We start from the raw sequence: 25840 nt of genomic DNA, 5'->3' as shown, positions 1-25840 counted from the left end.
CCGCTGCAAATTGTGAGAATCTCAGTCATGTTCTTACTGGTTTCAGCAGGGTTAGAGTGAGGCTGAGAAGAACTGCCACGAGACCAGGCTCCTCAGCCCCGTCCCTGTCCCGCCACGGGAGAGCCCTGCGTCCCACCAGCCTGCAGACAGGCTGCAGACAGGCTGGCCACGCTGCTGCCCTCGCTGTGGCTGCCCATGCGCCAGCCCTGCCTGAGCTGGGGCTAGTGGCCACCACAGTGTCCTCACCCATCCCCTCCCAGGTGCCCCACCCAGCAGGACCCGGCTCTGGGAGTTCACCCCAGTCAGATCCTGCAGTACCAAGTAATTTATTTCTTCCCTTCATTTCCTTATAAAACGTGTCATGAGCTTTAATCTGCCATCACCTCCCTCCCAGTGATGTACTCGGTGGCTCTCTGCTAAGCCCAGAGAGGGAGATTTACATCTTATCTAACAGGAGTGTAAGATTTATAGATAACTCCCGATAAGGGATGCACCATGCCAGAAAGACGCTTTTGTGCTAGTAACTTGATCAGTCATTATACTATAAGTTGACATCTAATTAAGCCTCCACAGGGATCATCAGGTCCAGAACAGCTCTTCAGGAGGAGAAAATCCACATCGAAGCACCACGGTGCCATCTCGTCCCGGCAGCTTATCCCCAGACCCTTGCACTGCTGTAAATGATAATAATGCTTCACAGATAAATCTCCAGCACTGCTTCGGGAAGAGCTGCCGATATTACCCACACTGGAACAAGGCCTAGCAGGGGCAATTTTCCAACCGTTGCTCTAAAACGCAGCAAAGACTTATTTCTCAGACTCTTTTCTAGTTTGTGTCCGTGTCCCTACCGATGTCAGATGCCACAAAACGCCTCCCGCCGCCCCAGGGGACTCGTCTGCATGTTACAGCCTTCTCAATGGATTTACTTTTCTGAACACATTTCTTGCCTCTAAATGGGCTGCATGCATCAGCGCAGACGTGTAAATCCTGCTTTCCCTCGGTAGGCTGCTAGACGTATATCTTCATATTTTCTCTTGACACTGCCATTTGGATGCCTTCAATGGAAATGCACAGCGCGGCTGAAACCCCGCTTTTCTTGACATTTCTCTGTCGTGCCGAGAAGGAAAGCAGCACTGCGCCGGTGAGAGCCAAGGCTTTGAACGTGTCAAGATGCACCTGGAGCCAGCGCCCAATAACTCACTTTGCCAGCGCACAAAGGACAATGGTTGCCTCCCCGGGCCGCAGGTGTTTCAACAAGCGCTGAACACCTCATCCCATTGCCAAGGGACTCGGACCGAAATGGGCAGCTCAGCCCTCTCTGAAAGCCTGGTCATGCCTCAAAGCTGAGATCACAAATATCGGGGGGGGGGAAGACAGAACACAGAGCATGAAGGAGAGCTGGGTGAGAACGCCGAGGATGTGCTTACATGGCGTCTGCAGGCGGTCCATGCGCCGTCCTCCAGGCCAAAAGGACGCCAGGAGAACACGATGGACCCCAGGCACAGGCAGGAGAGGAACCTCGACTCCCTTCCATGAACGCTTTCCTGCTTGTAGAGACATCAAAGAGGGCGTACGTCAGCCACCTTTTTTTCTACCAATTGTAACAAATATTGCCAGTGGCTTTTGATTGGGAAGGGGTGAAAGAGAGGAAGGAATTGTTGCACATGGGCCATCCTGGAGGTTAGAGAACATACCTTAAAAAAAATTGATCTTCTGTCTGGTCTAAAACTCACTGAACCCAACAGAAACACTCCTGTTGCTTTCAGCAGACTTACCCAGGCCCGGTGGAAATGAAGGGCATCCTTGATGAACTGCCAAGAGCTCCTTCAGCGCGACACGTGCAGGTCTCATCCCTTCTGGTCCCAGCTGCCCAGCCGGGAGAGCGACACAAACCGCAGCAGCCTCTTGCTGGTGTGGACGCGGCGGCGGCTGTCCCTGGGGTGTTCGGAGGAAAGCATGGCTGCAGAGCAAAGGAGCTGATGTTCGCTTTCTAACAATGTGTGATTTCTTGGCACTCTCCCACCAGAGACCTTTGTGCTCCTCAGTAACAGCGCAGTGAAGGCAAGCTGCCCCAGCACCCGCTGTTCGGTGTTTCACCTCGCCAGGTCAACGGCCAATGTAATCAAGTATGTGGGGAAACAATAAAAATGGTATATAAAACAAAGCGTCCACCCAACGTCCTGGTTTCCAGCCCTCTTTGCCAAATTCTGCCCCATCAGCCTTGGTTATGAGGATATATAAAGCCAGCACAATTCCTTGGCGTGGCCACGGCAAGACACGGACTGAGCTGGAAGAATGGGAAGACTGGCCAGGAAAGGTAAAGATGCATTTGCAAACTGAATAGCTTGATACGCGCATTGCTTGTACCTACTCCGGTGTCCTGTAAGGGGCAGTTCTCATCAGAAGTGCACTGTCTGCAAGGGCTGATATAAATACCTATGTTTTCTGCAGGTTAAACTTTCTGAATTACTTGTTTTCTTAATATTGTAAGAGCATTACAAACATTATAAACAATTCCCAAATGTTTTTCAGAGAGGTAGGTAACACTTTCACCTTTTTATTTGATTTTAGCCTCCTCCATAACTTCCATTCGTTCCTCAATTAATTTTAGCTCCTGTTTATTTGCTAGTTTTATTGTTGTAGGCCATTATATGCTCTTCAGCAAGCATGGTATTGCTGCAAGCACCACTGTAGCTTACGGGCTTGCAGGGGGTTTTCAAGGCCGAGCTGTCTGTTAGTGCTTTTAACTCCCCAGGCACCACAGGAGCGCTATGCCTTGTGATGGCCCCAAACCTGCAAGCTTGGTACCACAAACCTGACCTGGGAGCAGATCCATGGCTCCCGAGTGTGGCTCCGTGCCTCGGCGGCTCCGTGCCTCGGCGGCCAGGCCAGGGCCATGCCGCGCTGACTGGGCGGCTGTGGGTGCCCTCCTCTTCCAGGCGCCAGCATGGCGAAGCTCCGCACCCTGAGCATCCTCCTGAGCCTCCTGGTCCCCGCGCACGCCACCAGGTCGCCCGACTGCGGGGGCATCCTCACCCCGTCAGGACTGAGCTACCGTAAGTCCAGACCCGTATCTCCCGCGCCGTCAGCAGGGTGGGGAGGCAGCCGCGTCTTTCAGTCGGGTGATGAAATACCAGCCGCCGTCACCGGAACCTTATCTCATCAATCAGCTCACTTTCATCATCCCCTTTCTGTAGCTAGTAACGGGGGGTTAGCAAAGGATGGAAGTGTGCGCCTGGACAGATTTCAGGCTGTCCATCTCTGTGCACCAGGCCACAAGCTCCAGAGGGTCTCATAAAAGCTCTGCCTTTTTTCGCAGTTGCTGAGGTTTCCAAGCCCCACACAGAGGCAGTGCTCAGGCGGGACCTAACGGCCCCGGCAGCCCCAGACCTGTTTCTCGGCTCCCCAGAGCCCAGCAGGTGAGTCCGCGCCTCTGCCTTGCCCAGGCTTTGCCGCCGTACCCCTGGTTCGCGCTGGTGTAGAGCTGCAGTGTTTGAATATCGTCACAAAACGCATTTTGCCAGTGAGGGCAAAAATCCTCCTGGAGATCAACACGGCTGTTTGCCAGAGCGGTTTAGAAATGAGCTCCTGGCTCCTCCTTTGGGGGCTAAGGGCAGCAGCCCTGGTGCCACCTCGGGACATGGAGTTATCCGTGCACTGTGCAGATCTCATGGGCTTTTGGGGTTTGCCCACTGCGAGAGCAGCCAGGGATTGCACCTCAGCCTGTGCCGGTCTCCTGACACCTTCATTTCTGCTCCAGCAGGAACCAAATTAACTCCGTCAGAGTCACCGAGCTGTCTCTGTCGCTGGTCCCCGACTCCGGGCTGCGGCTGAGCATCGATGTGGACCTCGGCATCACACCCGCCCCGTGAGTGCCGGGGCCGCGGGGCTGGAAGCAGCCCAAGCCCCCGGCCGGAGCGAGGGGGCCGCATCCGGCACCTGGGGGCTGCCGGCGGGAGCAGGGGCGCCGGGGCGAGCGGGACCAGAGCGGTGCCCACGCTCCAGCCTCCGCCTCTCCTCCCCTGGCACAGCTCCACCACCAAGGTGATGAGACTGTCCATCCTGGCGGACCTCCACCTGGAAATGAACCCCGAAGGGAACCTGGAGCTGGTGACCTCTGCCTGCAAAACCACCGTGGAGGAGAGGCAGAGCACCGAGGAGGTGGAAAGGTTGACCCCATGGTTTTCCGTGTTATGGGATCTGGGTGCCGGGGGGAAAGAAGAAACTGAGGCACAAGCATTTCTAGGCAGGAAGGTGACATGACTGAGATCTGCTCGCTGCTCTGAAAGCTTATAAAGGTTAACATAAAAACTTTATCTTCATGGGAGGAACTCTGTTCTGCTTGCAGGGCTGGCTTCCCCCCTTTTCAGAGGGTTTCATTCTCTCATAAGGGAGCGGATCTTTTGAAGTAGTGTAGCAGGAGCATTTTTAATGCAAGTCCAACGGCAATTCTTCAGCGGTTTAAGGGTTTTGAATTGTAATCGTAGCTTAACAGATGACAGAAAATAATGGTAATGCTGTCTCTGGATGCCTTTTGGGTCAGATAAAAGATGCTCACCTACCCTTGGCTGAGCTGGTTCCTGCCTAACTTCTTCCGTTCTGTTGTTTTCATCCAGCAAGTCCTCTAGTTCAGATGCAGACAAGGAGATTAACATCGGTAAGGTAAGATAAAGTTTGTGAAGGCATGCGACAGGAGAAGACAAAGTTGTACGGTTCTGTAAGAATTAGAGCACTTTAAGTCAAGCTGGTGCTTTGCCAGGTCTCCCCCGCAGCCCCCGGTCACCGAACGCTGCCGTCCCCCGTCTCCTGGCTGCCGCCCGGCCGGCTGCTGGGGATGCCCGCACCAGAGGTGTTCGGGGGATGCCTGGTGCCCCACTTCATCTGCCACCTCTCTTTTGTTCTTTATTCCATAGATTTGCCTGGAAGTCTCCAAACTGCTGCTGTCGCCAAATGAACAGCTGATATCTCTGACAGGTGAGCGTTTGGCTTTCAGTCTCGTTACAGACTAAGGGCTTCGGGGCTCATTTTGGAGCAGGTCATGAGATGGGCCGGGCTCCCACCCTGCAGCAGAAACCCAGCAGCAGCAGCTCCGCCACCGCCATCTCCCCGGGGACCCGCTCCCTCCGCCCGGCTCCCTTTCCCTGTCTCTTTACTCGGGAAACCCAGACGGTTCCCAGACCCAACCTGCCGTCACTGCTCCCCTCCTCCTGAGCGTCCTTCTGCTCGGTTTGCAGCTCAGTTCCCCATCACGCCGAGCTGCCAGGTCCAGTACCTGCCCCTGGCTGCACCCATGGTCTCCGAGCAGGGAATCACCATATCCTTGCAAGTAAGTCCTCGCTTTCCAGCACTCACAGCCCAGCTCCAGGCTTTGGGGGAGCCGCTTGCTCCCAGTACTACGTGCCCCGAGACACCTCAAACTCCTTCTCTCCTTACCTGTGTCCCTGCAGACAACTTTCCAGGTGGCAGGGGTGGCAATCCCCCTGCCAGTCAGCCCTGTGCCATTCAGCATGCCCGAGCCGGTGAGCTCCAGCCCTTCACACCTCACCCTGGCCTTCTCTGAGCACTTCTACACCAGCCTCTTCTTCGCCCTGGAACTGGCCGGAGCCTTCAACATGACCGTCCCGGTGAGTAGAGCAAGCAAGGAGTAGAAAATATGCATTTGGAGGGACAGCCCTGTCCCATGAACAGCTTGGAGGAGCCATGCGCCCTGCAAAGAAAAGAGCATATTTCTCTGAGTGCCCATGGGAGTCGCAGCCCCTCACCCCTGGGCTCCCAAAAATATTGCTGGTCTAATGATGCATGGAGAATTTGCCATGAAGAGTAACCAGAATGCTGCTCCCGGCATGTGCTGGCGTGCAGGAGGGCTCCTGCACGTATCCGCACGCAGCACAGCGCTCACCGCAGGGTCCGCACGGCCGTGCCGGACACGAGCGCCCGAGCAGCAGCCCCGAGCAGCCATCGGTCAGATCACAAGCTGTGCTTTGTCTTTCAGAGCCCGCTGACCACCGCCACCATGGCACAGAAGATTACCCAGGTTCGTTGCCATTGCTGTCGCTCCGAGAGGCACGGCCCCAGCTGGGGCAGTGCCCCCCGGCCGCCTGCCCCCCACCCCGGGGTGCAGGGGACCGCTGCCGTGCCCAGAAATAACCCCCCTCCCTCGGCAGATGGGCTCCCTCTTCCAGGAGGACCTACCGGTGGTGCTGCAAGCCGTGTTCAGGAGCTCACCCCAGGTGGTGCTGGAGGAAGGCAAGGCAGCCCTGAAGCTCTTCCTCACCATCCACGTCGGGGCAGGCTCGCCAGCTTTCCAGAGCTTCCTGAGTGTGAACGCGGTGAGTGTGCCCCGTGAGCATGCTGAGTGTGTTCTGTGAGCATGGGGAGCATGGGGAGCGTGCTGAGTGTGCCCTGTGAGCATGCCAAGTGTGCTCTGTGAGCGTGGGGAGCACGGGGAGCATGCTGAGTGTGCCCCGTGAGCATGCTGAGTGTGTTCTGCGAGCGTGGGGAGCACGGGGAGCGTGCTGAGTGTGCTCTGTGAGTGCACCGAGTGTGTTCTGTGAGCGTGGGGAGCATGGGTAGCGTGCTGAGTGTGCTCTGTGAGTGCACCGAGTGTGTTCTGCGAGCGTGGGGAGCACGGGGAGCGTGTTGAGTGTGCTCTGAGTGCACCGAGTGTGTTCTGTGAGCGTGGGGAGCACGGGGAGCGTGCTGAGTGTGCTCTGTGAGTGCACCGAGTGTGTTCTGCGAGCGTGGGGAGCATGGGTAGCGTGCTGAGTGTGCTCTGTGAGTGCACCGAGTGTGTTCTGCGAGTGTGGGGAGCACGGGGAGCGTGCTGAGTGTGCTCTGTGAGTGCACCGAGTATGTTCTGCGAGCGTGGGGAGCATGGGGAGCGTGCTGAGTGTGCCCTGTGAGCGTGCCGAGTGCGTTCTGCGAGCGTGGGGAGCATGGGGAGCGTGCTGAGTGTGCCCCGTGAGCATGCTGAGTGTGTTCTGCGAGCGTGGGGAGCACGGGGAGCGTGCTGAGTGTGCTCTGTGAGTGCACCGAGTGTGTTCTGTGAGCGTGGGGAGCATGGGTAGCGTGCTGAGTGTGCTCTGTGAGTGCACCGAGTGTGTTCTGCGAGCGTGGGGAGCACGGGGAGCGTGCTGAGTGTGCTCTGTGAGTGCACCGAGTGTGTTCTGCGAGCGTGGGGAGCACGGGGAGCGTGCTGAGTGTGCTCTGTGAGTGCACCGAGTGTGTTCTGCGAGCGTGGGGAGCATGGGGAGCGTGCTGAGTGTGCTCTGTGAGTGCACCGAGTGTGTTCTGCGAGCGTGGGGAGCATGGGGAGCGTGCCGAGTGTGCTCTGTGAGCGTGCCCAAGCTGCACATGGGCACTGCCCTTTGCTCCGAGACCCGGCCCAATTGCAGCCGTTGCAAGGGGCTGATTTAGCCTTTACCTGCCGCAGCACTCGCAGTCCCGAGCAGCGTTCGCCTCCATCGCGCAGAGCAGGGCGTGAGGAGCACGTCGCAGGTGGCAGCACACGGATGGGTTCGTCGCATCCCACTATTCAAAGCTGAAGCAGGACCATTTGCTCACTCTGATCCTGCCCTCTCTTTTCCCCTTGCAGGACATGTCTGCAGGACTCCTTCTTAGGGTCGCCGACACAAGGATGATGATCTCTGCAGCAGCAATAGAGTAATGAACCCAGCTATGCTCTGAGTCCTTGGAGGGGACCTGTCCCAGGCATAGCAGGGAAAGGAGAGGCAAAGTGGTCCGGGGAATTTCTTAGCTTTTATGGTTTGGGCACTGCAGAGGTAGCTCTGTCCCGAAGGAAATGGTGAGACTCCAGTAACGTGGTTAGAGAGAAAAGTGGAAATTGCACCCTTCCACCCCCCGCGTTCAGCGCAGGCGCACACGGGCAACGGGCACACGCCACCACCGTCCGCCTCTGCCTGTTCCTGCCACACCACCGGCACCGCTGCCGGGGGAAGCACCGCTCGGCTGCCCCGTCTGTGGCTGGGGGGGCTGGCGTGCCCGGCCACGGCAGTGCCTGTGGCTGCCCATGGCTCCAGCCCCCGGCCCCGCAGCGTCCAGCGCCCCAGCCCGCTCGCCCCAGCGCAGCCTGCCCGCTCCAGCCAGGCCCCACAAAAGCTGTTCAGTCTGGGTCCCGGCGGCCAAAAGGTCTCCAAGCCCTTGCTGCTGTGCCCGGGGGGAAGTCAGGCTCCCGCCGCCGGCTCAGATGTACCCGGCACCAAGTTCACTGCCGGCTTGGCCCTGAACTCAGCCGTGGTGTTTGGGGGAACATGAAAGTCTTGGCTTATTATGGCTTATTACAAGCAGCTCCTGTGCCGCTCTTTGTTTTCCAGGGATATAGAGCTCAGCCTGGCTGCCTCCGACGTGGGTCCCGTGCCGGTAGGTGCCCCCAGCCGCGCACCCCCAAGTGACCGAGCACAGCCGCGTCCCTTCCTTATGCCGTGCTGCTGTGACTCGCTGAGCACAACAGCCCGCGCCTCAGCACCGTCCTCGAACAGCCTGGGCGCTCTCAGCGGCACCAGCCAGCTTGCACTGCCCTAAGCCATCCTAGGCAGCGGTTATCAGCAGGGAAATATTTACTTTGGGTGCTCGCGGCACCCCGCAGAAGGCAGAGGCAGGTCCGTGCGGGATGAGGAGGTGCCAGGAGCATCAGGACCCCTCTCTTGCTGGTGCCTGCCCCCTCTCCTTCTGCTTTAGAGTCGCCACGAGCGAGCTGACGGTGGGTTTCCCTTGGCAGGCTGCCTTACTGGAGGAGCTGTTTTTGCCCCCAATCCGTGAGGAGGTACCGGCTCAGATGAACGGTGAGGAGCTGGCAGTTTTGCAGCAGTGCTGCCGCGCAGGACACACGACGAGGACGAAGGCGGCACCCGGCTGGCACTCTTCCCTCTTTTTTTCTTCCTAGTGGTCCTGAGCGGAGGCGTATTCCTGCCCCACATCGCCAGCTTTACCTACACTGACGTCAACGTCGTGATTCACAAGGTAACAAATAAGACATTCAAACTGCCCCCTGCTATGTTTGCTTTGAAGGGAACCCGGGAGCAATGCTTACCTCCTGGCTCCAGAACACATGGGAGCCTGCTCCTCCAGCCCCCTTAACCCACAGAACCAAGTTTCATCGCTTTAAACACCCCGGTTCCTCTCTCGCCCCACCGGCACGAGCAATCGCCGTGCTGGGGGGGCCGCCGGCCTGCGGGGAGCCCCGCGCAGCTGAGCCGCGCCGCGCCGGCCCCTCGCTCAGCCCCCGCTCCTCCCCTTGCCCAGGACTACGTCTTGGTCCCCTGCAACCTCGAGCTACAGGAGAGGGTCGTGGGCTGAAGTCTGGTGTCCAGAGTAAAACAGCGGCAGAATTGTTCTGTTGACCCTGAAATCGTGCTTTGTGTCCGGTCACTGCTTGAAACGTTGAAAATCTTCTTTCTTGCCTCACTAAAACAATGCTTCCTCAGATTTAGGGCAATAACGTCATTGCACTAGCAGCTTTCTCTTCCAGTCCTGCTCTTGGTATTTTTGTTGCACCAAGAGGATGGATTGTAACAATGTTGCATACTTTAATTAAATATTTATCTTTCGTACTGCATTTTCTGGTACGACTATTGACTTTTTTCCCCCTCAACGATTTGTACCTGAAGACAGATGAATTTTGCCTTGCTAAGAACTGGTACCAGTACAGATGTCCAGACCTTACATTTAATTAAGGGAGCACAAAAATGTCACTCATTTATAAGGATGCAAAGCAGCCCCGTGCCTTTCAGCTGCGGAACGACACGGCCCCTAACAACAAGAGCTCTTTCATCTGCTTTTCCTCCGTTCCTGGTGTTACTATGGGAACATGGCGGCTGGTTTCCCCGGGTCAGAAAGAAGGCGAAAAAAACAAAAAATCAGGCTGCACAATGGTTTCTAATTTTAGACTTGAAGGCAGTTATATTTTCAAAACTGTACTTCTGACAAAGCTCATCACAGAGAAAACGCCGAGTGAAACGTGACCGCGCGGGTAGAGAGGGCGCCCGCCCCAGCGGCTGCGTTTGCCGATAGCGGGATGCTCTCTCCTGCTGACCCAACGCGCCTCCGCGCTCGAGAGCTGTGCAGCAAAGCACGGGGGGAAAATCCCGCAACAGACTTGAGGGTTGGAAATGGAAGGGTGGGCTGGAAACGGAGGGGTGGGCTGGAAACGGAGGGGTGGGCTGGAAACGGAGGGGTGGGCTGGAAACGGAGGGGTGGGCTGGAAACGGAGGGGTGGGCTGGAAACGGAGCTCCTAAAGCCGCCCGAGCTGCTCCATCGCTGGGTGCTGCCGGCAGCTGCCTCCGGACGGGGCGGGTGCCTCGCTGTACCGATGCTCGAGAAGAGCACCCTTAGCACCCTCATTGCTGGCTTTGCAGCTCTCACGTAAGCTCTCTGATGGTGATGTTGCACTTAACACCCCAGCCATGAAACCACATTAATTACATACACATCTGCTTTCACTTGCAACAGCTACACATATCGTTTCTAGCCTCTGGAGCTGCTGAAAAGCACTTCAAAGCCTCATATTTCAGAGACTCAGAAATAGGAAAGCAAACAAAACAAGCCAAGTTGATTTATTACAAGGAGTGAAAAACCCTGAAGGTTTCTATGCCTAGCTTGGGGACCTGACTAATGATTTTAATGCCCAAAGTTGGCAATAGCGGGAACTGCTCCTAATAAAAGTTCCTGGTAGAGCTGCAACCATTATTCTTTAACTAATATATCTTAAACCAGTTTCCCAAAAGGAATAAGCTACAGTAGTAAAAAAATGTATTTATTTGCCAGTGGATGTTCTGGCTTTAGGCTTTCCCGCAAGGCTCTGCATCTGCAGCGTGGGGCCGGGGTGACGGGAGCCCTACCTGGGAGCGGGCGCAGGCGCCGGGGCAGAGGGGGCTTACGCTGGAGACGGGGTCTGCTGCTCCTCCTGGCGCCCGATTCACTGAGCCCCCGCAGAGCTGCACCCGCAGGGGACGGCCAGCGCTCTCCCCAGCAGTCGCTCTGGGTTCACCTGGAAAAACAAATGCGGAAAAAAGCGTTTGTATTAGCGTCTTTGGCATAAACAAACCCCATCGTTCTCCTGGGCAGTACCCCTGGGTCCCGCAGGACACACGGCCTCCTTGCCGGAGGCACAGGCAGCAGGCCGTGACAGCCGGAGGGTTCAAGTGCTGGAGAAGCAGACGAGCCCCTCGGCCAGCCACCGCGAGCAGCAGAGGGATGGAGCTCTGCCAGGGACATTCCCGGAGCAAGAGCGGGAGAGCCCGAAGTCCCGCGCACAGCCCGGGCAGAGCACCCAGCCCATCTCACCCCGCTCCTGCGGCTCACCCATACAGAGATTTTCCAGCGTGTCAGGGTGCTGGTGTGCTGGAAAATGACCGTTTATAGTGGTTTGTCCACTGTGGACAGGATTGTCCCAGTTCTTATGAATTCCGGCTTGCAGTTTCCTGCTCTGCATTTACTCCTGAACCCACCAGCAATTCAGAGCTGAGTTTATGAGTTGCAGAAGTAACAAGTTACACCAAGGAGATGCTGCCCTTTCCTTTTGAAAAGGTTCCTCTGCTCCTTCCCACTCAGCCCCATGCGATAAGGGACACGACGGACCCAGGCCCCGGGAGGAAAGGCCGTTTCCAGACACACAAGACGGCTTTCCCACTGTTCTGGGTCCCCGGGCTCGCGCAGCCCCTGCGCCGGCTCTGCGAGGCAGCGAGCTCTGCAGCTACACGCTCCCCGCGTCTTTTCTCTCCCAAGTCAAACAGACCCCGGGACAGCGCCACATCACAGACCTCGCCGCAGCGTGCCAGCAAAATTAATCCCACCCCTGCAAACCAAAATGCACACGGCAGCGCTGGCCAAAGGAGTGCAGAAAAGGCGCTGAACTTTACTTACCATACAGAAGGTGTTTGCTCGGGAACCAGAACAAAACCTTGTACAAACAAAGCCCATTATGGCAACCTGCGGGCAAAAAGGATGGATGGAGAAGCCAAGCCCAACCAGTCCGGTAACCCCGAGGTGGCACAAAGCAGCGGTGAGCGCTCCGGCTGCGCGGCTGCCAGCGCAGCATTACCCTGCCCGCTGGGTAACGGGGTCACGCAGCCCCCGAAACCCCGCTCTGCCAGCACCACGGGCATACCGGCGTCGGAGAGCTCGAGCAGCGGCGTCTGAAGCTCCCGGCTCACGAGCACGGCCCAATGGGCCACAGTGTTCCCTCTTGTTCTCACCTCGCTTTGCAGAAACTCCTCACCCGCGCAGTTCAGCTGGTGCCGGGGCCGCCTGCAGCACGCTGCTTCAGCAGGGACCCCACCACCGCGCAGGAGCATCGTTCCTGCCCAGGGACAGGGCAGGGTCCGTGTTACCGGCAGCTGAGCAGCCTTTGGAGAGCACGGTCCCACCGGCACCGTCAGCCTGCACGGGGCTGGGAACCAAAGGAGTCGTTCAGACTCGCCAAAACACCGGGCTTCAGCATTGCCGTGTACTTCAACCCACCCAAAACCCTCCTGCCGTGACACGAGACGTGCCAGCCCACGCGACGACAGTGCGCAACACCGGGTTTGCCATTTGGCACAGCACAGGAGAGCTCTGGGGGGTTTGCATGAACCGGGGCTGCCAGGGGGTCCAGCGCGTCCTCTGCCGCGTTCAGCGACTCCTCCGCAACATCTGGCTGCGGTGCTGGCAGTTAACGCACCAACCAAGGGCTCTGGCCAGGCGGGTACGGAGCCATTCCTGCCTCTCGGCAGCGAGGCAGAGCAGGACATCGCCCCTCTCCGTCACCCGATCGGTGCTAGACTCCTGCCGCGCACCGCTCTGCTTTCACAGGCGCATACCACCGCCAGCTTTGGGGACAGCAGCAATAAGTAGCACGCTAATAATAACACCTAGTGCTGGGAAAAGCAGGTGTCTGAGAGGCCATTGAAGACCTCGGATTTCTTTACTTTTTACCCGGAATCATTTGTTTTTCTGAAATCACAAATGCCCGAATCCTTTTCCCTGCGAGGTGCAGAGACCAACTGACCGTCACACCAGTCGCAGCAGACGTGGACCGCTGCAGGTGGGGGGGCTCCAGTTTTATCCTACTTCTCAGTTATCTGGTAATGAAGTTTTCCCTCCAGATTCTATTAGGAAATGCTTCAGGGCCTTTGGAAATTTGATTTCATTCTGATTTCTGCTTGTGGATCAGCATTTGGTCGGTGGGTTACCTGGCCAGGAGTAGCCACCAAAAATCCAAGCGTGGTTTTTCTCAGGAAGTTTGAGTGGAAAAAGTTTCAAACTGAAACCCAAAATCTGAGCTGTCCCAAAGGAACCAGATCCCACAGCAGGAGGCAGGACAGATACTCTCCCTGAGAAGCATCAGAGACCAGAACCTCATTCCAAGCACTAAAAAAGGAGCAACGTTTATTAAAAGAGTGAGATGCCAAACGTATCCTGAGCTCCCGCTCAGCACTTCATACCCTTCTGAACGAGGATGGTGACATTCGCTTAGAAAGCCATAGGCAAAAAGTTCACTTTTTCACTATATCAAGAACAATTTTCCCTCAGAACAAATTTAAGAATTCCACTACCGCACCACATGCGACTGCTATAGCTGCGAGCCCAAAATCGTGCTTATTTCTCTAAATAAATATTTGTACACAGAGCTGCCTATCGGGTTTTGGCTTATGCAAGTACCTTAGCACTCACACGAGCCAATTAACTTTAAAGTGTCTTAAATGTTATCAAGAATCTTGAATGGAGTTGAGAAAAGCAAAGTAGATAATGCCGGTCTCGATGTCGCATCCTCGCCGGTCTTTCTTCCTCTCTCTCCGCCCAGAAGGGCCCCTCCGCGCTCGCTCTCCCAGCTCACACCAGAATCACCAGCAGGCCCTGCGGAAGCGCGAGGAGCGACACGGCCGCGTTACCTCCTGGCTTCGAGGGACGCTGGGTCACAGCAGCGCGCCAGCGACGCACAGGGAACAGAAAACCCTCTTGCAAAACCCCTCACGTCAAATATTTAACGAGGAGGGCACAGGACCCTTTGGGAAGCGTCGGAGAATAGCCCAGCTCCTCTGGGACATCTCCAGGGTGCACAGGGCTGGAATTTGGTGCAATTCAAGACACTTTAATGGTGCCACTCGGTCGGGCTTGGAGAGCCCCTGGGCCCACATCAGAGCTGCTCCCACAGAGCTCCCCAGCCAGGAACGGCAGCCAGGAACGGCAGCCTGGCCGGGGGGCCCAGGCCCAGAGGGGCTGAACATTGCTCCTTGCGGACCTGGATCCACAATACTCACGGGCACCAAGCACTCGGCAGCATTTGCTGCCCTGAAGGAGGCCAGCAGAGCAACCCTTTCTGGCCTTTCAAGGCTTCAAATCTACAGCTCTTGCGCACTAAACCACCGCGGGCAGGGTCCTGTTACGGGAGCCAGCTGCTAGAAACAGCCCAGCGAGCTGCACCCGTGCCGTGCAGGGGGAAAGAGCCCTTCCAGACACTTACCGCTAATATCTGGATATCCACCTTTATTAAGGGAATGCCCAGCACGTTCGGCAGCGGGATCCCGATGCTCAGAGCGCCTGCAGGGGACAGACAGGTCCTTACACGCCGCCGGAGGGGCGAGCCCAGCTCCCGCCCCGCGATGAAGCTGCTCCCGGGGCGGGTGAAGGGAGCAGAGCTGCTCAGGAGGCACGGACGGCTGCAGCACCACGCGCTTTGGCTTTCCCTGTGTTCTCTGCCACTAACTGTTGCCAGGGCCCTTAGGACTGAAGCTGGGGTGGATGGGGTAAGAATAAGGTTGGGACTTTTAACTACCGCCTCTAAATGGGGGCTGCAGACCTTTAATTGCTCCAGCTCTCCTGCTACAGCTTTCAATCACGCACACACATCCCTCTCCCCTCCTCCATCAAAGCACTCCCCGTGCTGCAGCTCTCCCGGTCACCTTACCGTTGATAAGGGGCAGCAACGTTTCTGCCAGCAGGCTGCTGCAGTGTGGCTTCAAGTTCGAGATCTGAACCAGAAAGGGAACAAACGGGTGAGCGGCGCTGCCAGGCACACGACAGCGGCAAGCAGAGCCCGGCACCGTGGGTGGAAGGCAGCCAGTCCTCGGGACTGGAAATCACTTCCCACTGAGACAGCAAAAGAACAAATAGTCCCTCTTTTCTTTAAAGCAAATCTACTTTTCTTCCTCAATTTGTATTTGGTCCTTCCTTTGGGAAACCTTCTACCAGGCAAAATTCCCGCCGGAGCTCTGTGTAAGCTTTGCCCAAGCAGGGGTGAATAAACAAACCGACTTCAGGCTTTACATTTGCATTATTAGAAAAGGCAGAAGGAAAAAAAAAAAGCAGCAAAAGAAGAATTGCTACGACCTACAAAGTAGAGCAGCTAACAAGTAAGACCCTCAGGAGACGTAATCCATCACAGCCAGGACACGTTTCAGCATCAGACAGCGACCGCGTGTCTCCCTCCCTCCGAGAGCCGCAGTGCACAGCGCGCTCTGCCCACCAGTAAAGCTCAGGCTGGTACGGGAGACTTACGTTACTGATGCCAACATCAGAAGACTCCAAGGAGAGGGAAATGCTGCAGGGAAAGTAAAGCAAACAGCACGTCAGACACCAGGACGCCGGGCAGAGCTCGCAGACCCCTGCCACGAGACCCCTGCCTTCTCCTAGCGCCGCGTTACCCAGCCCGTGGGCAAGGGATCCCTGCGAGGCAGCCGTAAGGGGATCAGCAATATTGCAACACAAAAATCAAGCGCTGCCACGCTTGCAAGAGAGAAAAGAAAACAGGAAAATAGAAGCAATAGATCAACACTAAAAGCTTCACCCTGTTTTTATTTGCTTGTAAACGGAACAGCAGTGCAGCAGGGCACACACTAGCTCCTGGCGTCCCCTCCCCTCTCCCGTGCCCAGGTCGTTGCTCACCTCGGGAAGGGAGCCAGCTCCTGGTTAGCCGAGAGCAGAGCTTCGAGAAGAAGCATCCAGCCCGGATTTAAAGACCATGAGCTCCGGAGAATTTGCTACAGCTGCTAATCTGTCATTGCAATCACACAACTATCTCCATAGCTAAAACGTATGCTTTATTTCCACTTTGTATTTCTCTTTTCTACTTCCATTGAATCTTGTTATATCTTTGTCTATTGAATTAAAAGCCCTTTGATGCATTTCTGTTCTCTATATCGCTGCATACAAGCTATGCCAATGTTGCTTCTAAATCTAGCTCTTTGACAAGCTAAATGGCTTGAAATCCTCAAACCTCACCCTAGAAGGAATGCTTTCCAATCTTTAATCATACCTTGACTGGCATTAATGACAGCACTTGCCTTTACTCCTTTATCACTCATGTCCAGTATCAGACATTTCGAACTACTGCCCAGGCTCAAAGTCAAGCTGACAGTCTCACAATCATTCAGGTTACCTCATTTCTCCTTGTTATAAAACGGACACAGACTTTTCCTCCAGTCTCCTAAAACTTTCCCACTGCTGTAACGTTTCCCGAGCGCCTGCAATACCTGCCCGCCTCCCGCCATCAGCCAGGCAGGAAATTCTCAGATTCACGAAATTAAATGTCCGTTTTACAGACATTGAAAAACATTTCAAGTTAGCGGCTCCAGGCGTTGCAACGCAGGGAACGTCACCAGCCGGTAAGAGGGCAGCACTGCCCGGCTTTCTCGCAGCCGTGTTTGTGCAAGGCTCCCGTCCCTTCTGCCCTGCGCGGGCAGCTCCCGCAGCGCTGTGCCACCGCGGGACACGCTGCCACAGCGCTCGGAGCGGCCCTGAGCAATCGCGGCCCTTCCTCTCGTCCTGCTCTCTTCTGGCTACTGCTTCCCAGCAAACTGAACCCGAGCTCCGGGAAAGCCGGCGTTTCCCGGCACGGCTGAACACCCAGGGCTGTCCCAGGGGAGCGAGCAGGCTGGGGCGTCGCAGGGGGCTTGGCTTCGAGCAGCCCCGCGGGCCAGCGTACCTGCCCAGGGACAACCCCAGCACCAGTCTGCCTCCAGCAATCGACACGCGGACGTTTAGACCGAGGTCCTGCAAGCAGACAGGGAGAGGATCAGCCCGTGGAGACGTCCCCATCCCAGCTGCCAGTCAGCGGCTGGCTGAACACAGCACCAGTTTGAGGTCTTTACATCCACACTTACGGCCTTCAGGAGCAGGAGGTTGAGGATGTCTCCATCTAAACGCTTAATGAACACCTGAATCATGACCGAAAGCTCAACGGTGGCTTTGTTTTCTTCCAAGAGGATGAGCGGGTTTCCAACCAAAATTAGCTTAATGCTCAGAGGACTGGTCCCGCGGCAAGTGGAGCACTGTGGGAAGCGGGGACAGACGGAGGTGGCTACCCACGCCCCAGACCCTGGCCAGCAGGGGACGGGCAGGCCTCTGGTGGACTCTCACAGCCCCAGAACTCTGTAGGGCCCCCCCCGAGGCCAGGCAGACCTTGGACAAGCCACCCCGGCACGTCCAGGAGCATCACTTGGATGGCCTCGGACCTGGCGAGGTTCACACAAACCCCCGGGCCAGCAGAAGTCACTCACCCCAGAAGGAAGGAGGGTCGCGATGGCTTCTTGCAGATGGCTGGCGCCGGAGAACTGTTGGAACAAAAGCGCAAGCAGCCCCGATGAGCACTCCAGCCGATTTCAGCCACACCGTCCTGCCGGGGCCGCCCTCTCCCACTCGTGTCCCTGTTCCCAGCCAGCTTCTTCGCACGCCTGGGCCAGTCCCTGAGCCCTCATCCACTCACTGTCCCCAGCGGAGCCCCGGGCAGCTCAGTCACGCACAGATCTACGTTACGGCAGCATCCCGAGCCCGCCGCCTTCCCCGTTGCTCCCCAGCTGCTGGGCGATTCCCGGTCAGTCATTAAGGTGAGAGCAACCAGCAGCGGCAGGAGATGTAACCCACAGGCCTCCAACATTGCCAGTCTGCAGACCCCTAATAGTTCCCAGTGGAAGGAGAGATCGGAGGTACAGAAAATGCATACGCCTAGAGAATGGCATTGCATGAAGTTGCTTTTCTCAGTGACGTTTTAAAGACTCCTTGAAACAGATTACAGACCTCCAGGAGTCCATGGCATAACCAGTGCACAACTGGTTTCAGCAGGTATCCCTGGGGGTGCCCATACAGAAACAAGAACGGGTGATCGTTGCGCGTGCTATTACAGCTTTCTGAGAAGGCAGCGCTGGGGCTCGAGCGCCTGCGAGCGAACACGTGCACACGTGGGCCCCGGACCGGCCGCGTGCTGAGCGCCAGAGGCTGTGCGTGCCGTGAATGCCATGCACGGCTTGCTCCCCGAGCAGAGCCAAGGTCACGCTGACGCGTGTCCCTTGCCGCCTCCCCTGGCACGACATACGGCTGCCGCTACACTCACGACTTCTGGCGTGCAGGTGAAGGTCTGCGGCGGTATCTGGATCAGGAGGGACAGGGCTGCATTGAGAAAGCTCTGGCGCAGTCCCAAGACCAGAAGCTTGTCCAGCAGCGGAGGCAAAGCAGAGGGGGACGAGTCATGGGGGATGATGCTGCCTCCCACCTGCTTCACCGCACCCTGCAAAGAGAGGCGACACGGACGTTAAAGCGACCCTGCAAAGCCGCGAGGCATGCCCAGATCCTCGAGACGGAGAGCGCGGGGTCTGTGCCAGCTGAAACAGCCCTCCTCTCACCAGCAGCTTAGGGAAGGCACTGGGCTCTGAGCAATTCCCTCCATAGTTAATAGACGAAAGGAGCCGATAAAGGCCAGAGTGCGTAACTGAGGCCTTCTTAGCTAGTACCACGCTTTGTCCAAATCACAGCTCACTGCTTCAGTTCATCCTTGAGATTTCAATCCAAGAGCAAACGAGCGGTGAAGGTGCTGCCAGCGCAGCGGCCCCAGCCCTGCCTTCCTTCCCTCCCTCCCGCGCCCAGCCGAGGGCCAGCCATCCTCGGGCTCCACAACAAGCTTGCACCGATCCCATCTGCTCGCCAAGGAGCCAGCTCCGACCATCTGGGGGTGGCGGGGGCAAAGACCGACCCCGATGAGGTACCTGCACTAAAGCAAGAGCAGCACCGCTGATCGTACAGACGGCAGTGTTTGTTATTAGCCCTTGCTGATCTTTGCTGACGTCCCAGTTGGTTCTCACTAGCCACCTTCTTTTATTTAAGCTCCCCTGTTTGACAGTACTCTTTGGTTTTTGCTGGGTTTTTTTCCCCCAGTGATACGGCAGTAAAAAATCCATCAGCTTGGTTTAGCATTCACCCACCACAGAGACGGAATAGCGAAGGCAAAAAGCAACAACACCCGGTCTGCAGGCAGAGCGAGGGAGAGGACGAAAACTGCTTTTCCCAGCAGTTACAAACAGCAGACGCGCAGTCTCAGGATAAGTTGGCAAACAGAGCAAAAGAGGGCTTGAAGAAAAGTACACACAGTCACTTAGTGGTGATTTGGATAAGGATCTAAATATGTAGCTAGCGTTTCCAGAACAAGTCATTAGCCCAGCTCCTTCATGTGCTTGTACTGGAAGAAGACCACTGCTCCCAGGGGATGAGGTGAAGAGTCCGAAAGCCGCAGGGACGCAGCCGTGCTCACGGAGTCCTGGCACCCAGCGTTAACTTACATCTAAATCCAACCCAAGGAACAAGCCAGAGGTAAAGGGCAGGCTGGCCAGCTGGTAGTGAATCGTTCCTGCCGTGCCGACCGGGATCACCGCTTCACAGAGAAGAGAGATCGTTACGACTGCAGGAAATAAGCTGCAACACAAACTCCTGCCCTGGCTCGCGGGCCCCCAGCCAGCCCTTGCACCCCCAGACCAGCTCCCGAGCACGCGCTGCTGTGGGGTGCTCACTGCTACTCAAAATGGGCAAACCACCCCCAAATCCAGCTTTGTGGGACCTGCCTTTAGAATACAGCCCATAAACAGCATCAGAGATAATAAGCTAAATCCAAGGGGGATGTATAAAAACGGCGTAGGGAGGGCCACGGTGCGAGCAGCTCACTCGGGCTGCGTGGGCGCGAACCCGAGGTTCAGTAACCTCGAGGTCCGGCAGCAGCGCAGCTCCTCCCCGGGGCGCCCGCGGGCTGGGCGCGGGAAGGGGCGCTGCCAGCGCAGGGCGGCAGGGAAGGCGGGGAAGCAGCACCTCATCCTCCAGGAAAAACACACCATTGAGAGTGCCCAGGAGCTGGATGTTCACAAGGTTGACGACAATATCGACTACTGGACACAGCTGCAACACAAAGCAGAAATGGGACTGCTCAACCCCCCTCGCCACCCCTCTGCAGCGAGCCGTCACCCCACAGCCCGAACAGACCCGCTCCTTTTAATCTAAATCCCCAGGGCAGGAGTGCTGGGGGGCAGCAGGCAGCAGCCGGGCTGCTGGGAAGGACTGGGGGGCAGCGGAGCATCCCTGGAGCCGCGGTACCGCACCACGGGGGACTGCTTTGAGCTGGGGAATATCTCAGGCGTCGCCCGGCAGGCAGAAGCACGCCGGCAGCAGCCGGGCTGGCCACCGGCATCCCTGCCGAGCGGCGCGGGCCAGTGGCGTGGGAAAGCAGCACAGAAAGACGGCACAGCTCGCTGTGACCTCGTAGCGCGTTGTTCCTGATATTTCTGCGTTTCAGCAATCTTCAAGCTTACCAGACCGGGCAGAGTCGCTGTCAGCTGCTTAAGCACTATCTCATTTACCGACAGGGAGAGTAAGCTGGAAAGGAAAGAAAAAAATCTCCAGTCACTACAAACACAGCTCCAGGACAGGAGACCAAAGGGTCTCCAGCCTTCATTTTACACACTGCTACGTCCTCCGTCATCCCTTCGCGGAACCTGCAGCTAACGCGGGCAAGAGCAGGGGCTGCGCAGGCGGCAGGGCGGGCGAGGAGCTGCTCGCCCCCCCCGGGGCAGAACCGGGCCCATTTCTCAAAGCGACGGCTTCAGCGCCTGGGGCGCGCAGACGTCATTGCACGAAAGGAGTGAGCCTCTCGCAGCGCAACCTGACTTGGGTCGTCTCCCTCTGGTGTTTAAATCAGTGCTATCGTTAAGGGAAGGGGGAGTTGTTACGAAATACCTTCGTGCTCGTTATTGGAAACAAACAACTTACACGTGGAGTAACAAGAGGAGAAATCTGCCGTGTAACATTTCAACACTGCTGATAATACATCGCTCTGGGATGCGTGATGCCTGAAGGCAGCGCAGAGCCATTTGCTTTTAATAATCAATATATTTCTGGACTATTGAGTTACAACATGCAGCACCACACTCGGCAAGCCACAGGCAGCAGGAATTCATACTGCATCGTGTTATTTATGCCAAGGTCTGCCTATAGACGCATCTGAGGAACGGCCGTGAGGTCAGCCACATGCATCCACGCTGCCCCTCACCCCCAGGAGCTCGCTTCCCCCGCACCATCGCTTTAATCCTGCTAATGCTTAAAATATGACCCGAGAGCGGGAGAGTCGGGTTCCTCTATTCACTTACGCAGGCTCTTTCAAACCAGCTGCTGCACTGATCGAAATATAATGCATAATGCAAAAATTAATTTGGAGAAATGCAATGAACCTGAAAAGTGAGTAATTCAAAAGCAATAAAAGAAAATATTTCCCATGATCAATTTACGGCTGCATTCATCAATACGTGAAGTCAGCAAATTCTTTCTGCCAGGAATTTAATAAGGACTGAGCAAGAGAGAGGACCTTCACAGGGAATTACACACACCCACCGCGGGCAGACCGAAAGTCCACACGCCCAGCACCCTCCTGTGCCGCAGCCAAAGGCAGAGTGCGAAACCAGGGCAAGCAACGGTGCCGCTCTCCTGGAACGCTCCTGCCCCGTTATTCCTGCCCTTTGGATACCAGTTCGCCAGCTCAGTCTGAAGGAAGTGCACTGGAAGAGGTACCAAACCTCGTACTTCAGACCTTCCCATTTCCACAGGCAAACAGGGTAAATTAACCCTCGTCTTCCAACAACCACATTTTTTGCCAGTTCCACTGAAGCGACTGGCTTTGGCAGGAGGAAAGAAATTACTTCCCTGAGGCCTGGCTCTGTATCAGCTTAGCACCGTCTGCGTCCTGGCAGACTGTCGAGATCACTGGATAAAGAGAAGAGGATTACAGGCAATGGAAAACATAAATCCACAGGCACTTACCCAGAAAGGAGCTTGATCTTTATGGCACCAAGAATGCAGAGGCAGTCTTCGATGACGACCTGGACTGTGCCCGATTCAAAATTTGTGCATTTAATGTTTGCAGTAATGTTCACATCCACTAAGATATCAATTAGTTCTGAAAGAAGGCCAACCAAGCTGAAAAAAGTAAATGGGTTGAACAGATTCCATCTCTCAGCCTCTAACCAGAGAAACTCAGCAAAGCCAGAAGCAACAAACTGCACCTCCACCTCCCGCAACTCGTTACAAACGCCACAAACCATCGTTTGGCGCCTGTCTGTGACTTTATTATAGGTAAGAAACACCCAGAAATCCATAAAAGACGCAAAACATTGCACCATAGGAAGCCCGTGGGTAGGAGCTTCCCTTACGAGCCACCGCGAAACACCGCACTCACCAGTTGCCGCTGAGCTCCAGCTTCGCGGCGATGGTCAGCTGGACCCCGATTCCTGGCAGCAGCGCCACTGACAGCCTGGGGAGCCGAACCTTGACAAGGTGCAGGCTGCAAACAACAGCACAAGCTGGCACAAATTAAAAGCACCTTCTACCAGCTGAGCAGCTGTAGGCACCGAGGAAACCACAGCGTCCGCATCCCACAGCCACCTCCACGGGAGGCCGGAGCATTATAAGCAAGAGATACCAGCTCCAGGATGAGAGACAGAGTCTGCAGCTGAAACCCCAAGCAGACAACCTGGAACCAGGCTGGGGTGGAAGCCAACTTTATAGAGCAGTCAATATTTCCCCTCCGTGGCACCTTCCTCTCTCCCTCAGTGCTGCCAAGCATCTCAGATATCAACGGCAGCACCAGAGCTGTCACTCTGCATCTGCATCCATAACCTGCAGCGCACTTCACCATCCACCTTGCTACCACACAGAAAACGTTTGTCGGGCCAGAATTTCAGTATCAAAGTAGAACGGGGATAACTACTCGGGCCAGTCGTGCCAGCTGCAGCTCAGCTTTTGTTGCTTCAGAATTGCTGCTCTAGGTGCACTCCCGGAGAAGCCCGCGCTCTCCACTTACCCAGTGATGCTGGTGGGAGAGTTCAGCAGACCCCCTTCACCCATGATGTTTGGGAGCACAAGGCCCTGGAGGTGCTGCTGGAGAAGCCCGTTCTGGAGTATGGCATCCGAGAGAACTGGAAAACATCTCTGCCTGAGGACCGGCACTTGCAGCAATGACCTCTTCTCCACTCGGTCAGACCCGTCCTGGCAAAGGAGTCACGCAACAAAGCCCCACCGCCCCCCAAAACTCCCCATAAAGTCATCAGCTGTCGCAGTGCAGTCAAACCACACAGGGGACGATATTTTTACAACGTGCACCAAACCAAAGCTGCCCGCAGCGACTTAACCAGGAGGGGCAGCAGCGGAGACCATCCCAGACCTCCAACCTGGAGATCACGGTGCGGTTGTGCACCACCAGCAATGAGAGCGACCCCGCGCAGGGGGAGCTGTGCTTCAGCTCACAGCTTCTTTCCCCTTTGTGAAGGGGGTTGTTTTGTTTGTTTGTTTGTCTGTTTGTTTTAAATAGAAGCAACTTGCAACAAGCCTCCTTTTTCTGCTGGAGCATTGCAAATATTAACACGGCCGCTAAACTTCACAGCAGTTGTTTGTCAAATATGAGCTGCTCCAATATGGAAATGAGAAACTAAGACAAAAAGAGGCAAAAAGCCAGATCTAGCCCTGAAATTCTGGCTGGCTGGCTGGTGCTGAAACACGTCCCAGTTCTGGAGCAGAGAGATCTCCCCGACCCGTGAACCCCGCGATGGCTGTCAGAAGCTCTAAGCAAAGTCTGCAGCCCTGAGGAACTACAAAATAAAGACGAAGACGCTCAGAAGGTTTTACTCCACACCATGGTCCCACACAGCTTTCAAAACAAACATAACTCATGTTTTCTAGTTACCGTTCTGCATTGCCCCCGGACTGACGGCGCAGGACAGACCGGACAAGACTTCTTGAGAGGGCGAGAGGAGGCCACAGAAAAAGATGATCCCAAAAAGCTTCAACATCGTCATCTCCAGAAGACTCCCCTGCTGGCAAGGGAGACATCAGAGCGAGACGTGGGGGGAAAGCCTTTAAGAAGGGATCCCAGCGCCTTTACGAGGAAAGAGGTCGAGCGAGAAATCCCTCCTCGACTCTTTATCGAGCTCAAGCAAGACTCTGCTCGAGCCTGGGGCAGCAGGACCTTGTCATGTCCACATGCATGGAGAGACTTCAAGTCTGGGTCAATAAAAGCCCCTTCCTTGTCCTTTGTGACTTGCCCCCAATATTCTACGTGGTCACACAAAAGAAAGCCGCTTTTCCCCTGAGCTGATGTTTAAGCAGGCGTTATTTCCGTGTCCCTTAGATGAAGCTACATGCGTTTTGGTACGGGTCTTTGCGAAGGGAAGCATCTGAGGATTACTCTTGTTCTTTCTAAACTTCAAAAGCAATAAACTAAAGCTCAAGTGATAAAAATAAGCTAACTATAAAGTTATAAATAATAATTCTTAACATAAATTCAATTATGAAATGACAGACATCATAGGCAGATGATTAGGAGCTGGCACACAGCAAAACCTCAGCCTAAAGAAGCCAAAGCCCAGGCACACTACGCGTGTCCTTCCAGAGCTGCACGGCGATAACGCTACCACCACGCACGTCTCCCCGCCAGCACGCAGCCTTCGCCAGCCCAGGCGTGGCGGCACGGACGATGTTATTACCCGCGTCAGCTGCAGCCAGCTGGGGAGGGCTCTTGGGTCTGCCCGGGCTCTTCTGCAAGTCCTCGAGACTCTGTGCCGTCCTCCCTTTTTTTCCTGCAACTGAGATGGAAGCAGTTGCCCTTATATAAAACCTGCAGCCAAGCAGACACACCTTCTCCTCGCAGCCTCCCGTCTCACGAGCAGGCATCCCTCTCCACTCTTGCTCTTTGCAAGCAACACCCAGCTGCCACCTCTCGTGATTTATACGAGGTAACGTCACCGCTGACTTGACCGGTTGCCGTTTCCCTTTGTGGCCTGGATCACTCGGATGCCGCTTCCCCCCCCAGTCTGTTTCCAAAAGGATGCCCTGTAGCGGTGGTCCCAGTGGGGATCCCCATGATTTGAGGAAAGCAACTTTTTAGGAAATCATGAGAATTACTGAAGCACTTAAATCTGACAGGAGGCTGATGGGGCTGCCTGTACGGGAAGGCAGCACACAGAGCACGTGGGCACGGATTCAAGGAGGCTTATAGTAGGAAATGATCGACTTTTCCCAGTCCCCAAGGAGCTGCAGGGCTTATAACGCTCGATCCTGTTTCAAATGCAACATGGGAAAGGTTTTCTTGACAAAAAGCAGCATGGAGAGGTTGCAGAAACCTGATAAACGTTGGCTTTGTTAAGACCAAGCTTCAAATTGATTTCAGGTGTATCTGTAAAGGGTAGCACGAATTGACTATAAAAAATGAAGTTGTAATGAAATGTATAAAGCCAACAATAAATATCATTTTGAATAAGCAATACTTACGCTAGCTGAATGAGCCGAGGGCAGCAGAAACACGTATTTCAAAGGAAAATCTCATCCCGCAGGGATGAAAATCTCATCCCTCAGTGGACGCCTTGGCCGGGCTTCGCGGAAGTTTCCATTGTGCAGAGCCCCGGGAAGATCTTATCTGGGGACTTTGTTCGGGTCTGGTCACCCATGTTCAACAGGGACGGACTCAGATGGAAACTGGGCAGCAAAGGGCTGCCGAGACGACTGGGAAACCGGTGAGGGGCCGGCGCGCTCGGCCTCGCGGAACAAAGA

At 55.7% G+C, this 25840-nt stretch overlaps 2 protein-coding genes across 2 annotated transcripts; one reads left to right on the top strand and one right to left on the bottom strand.

Moving 5' to 3' along the window:
* Positions 1-2947: 2947 nt before the first annotated feature.
* BPIFB2 (BPI fold containing family B member 2) lies at positions 2948-12157 on the top strand (the record flags this gene model as incomplete). The annotated part of the gene is made up of 15 exons (XM_082325708.1): positions 2948-3056; positions 3320-3419; positions 3764-3868; positions 4032-4169; positions 4617-4662; positions 4914-4974; positions 5235-5326; positions 5448-5624; positions 5993-6034; positions 6165-6329; positions 7595-7662; positions 8334-8379; positions 8738-8801; positions 8903-8979; positions 11744-12157. 15 exons carry the CDS (start codon positions 2948-2950, stop codon positions 12155-12157), a joined length of 1704 nt encoding a protein of 567 aa, XP_082181834.1.
* A 1671-nt stretch (positions 12158-13828) lies between these two features.
* LOC309597054 (BPI fold-containing family B member 4-like) lies at positions 13829-25589 on the bottom strand (the record flags this gene model as incomplete). The annotated part of the gene is made up of 17 exons (XM_082325951.1): positions 25562-25589; positions 24778-24876; positions 23979-24108; positions 23100-23214; positions 22476-22580; positions 22061-22216; positions 20560-20623; positions 20086-20149; positions 19543-19634; positions 18324-18497; positions 17494-17547; positions 17098-17265; positions 16920-16987; positions 15494-15536; positions 14904-14967; positions 14460-14536; positions 13829-13852 (listed from the first exon to the last, which is right to left on the bottom strand). The coding sequence occupies exons 3-17, from the start codon at positions 24088-24090 to the stop codon at positions 13829-13831; spliced, it is 1380 nt and encodes a 459-aa protein (XP_082182077.1). The 5' UTR covers positions 24091-24108; positions 24778-24876; positions 25562-25589.
* Positions 25590-25840: the final 251 nt, after the last annotated feature.

This window comes from Platalea leucorodia, assembly GCF_965183815.1.
Source record: "Platalea leucorodia genome assembly, chromosome: 13".
Classification (NCBI taxonomy): Eukaryota; Metazoa; Chordata; class Aves; order Pelecaniformes; family Threskiornithidae; genus Platalea; species Platalea leucorodia.
Note: the sequence above shows the minus strand (reverse complement) of the source record. Positions and strands in the feature narration are given on the sequence as shown.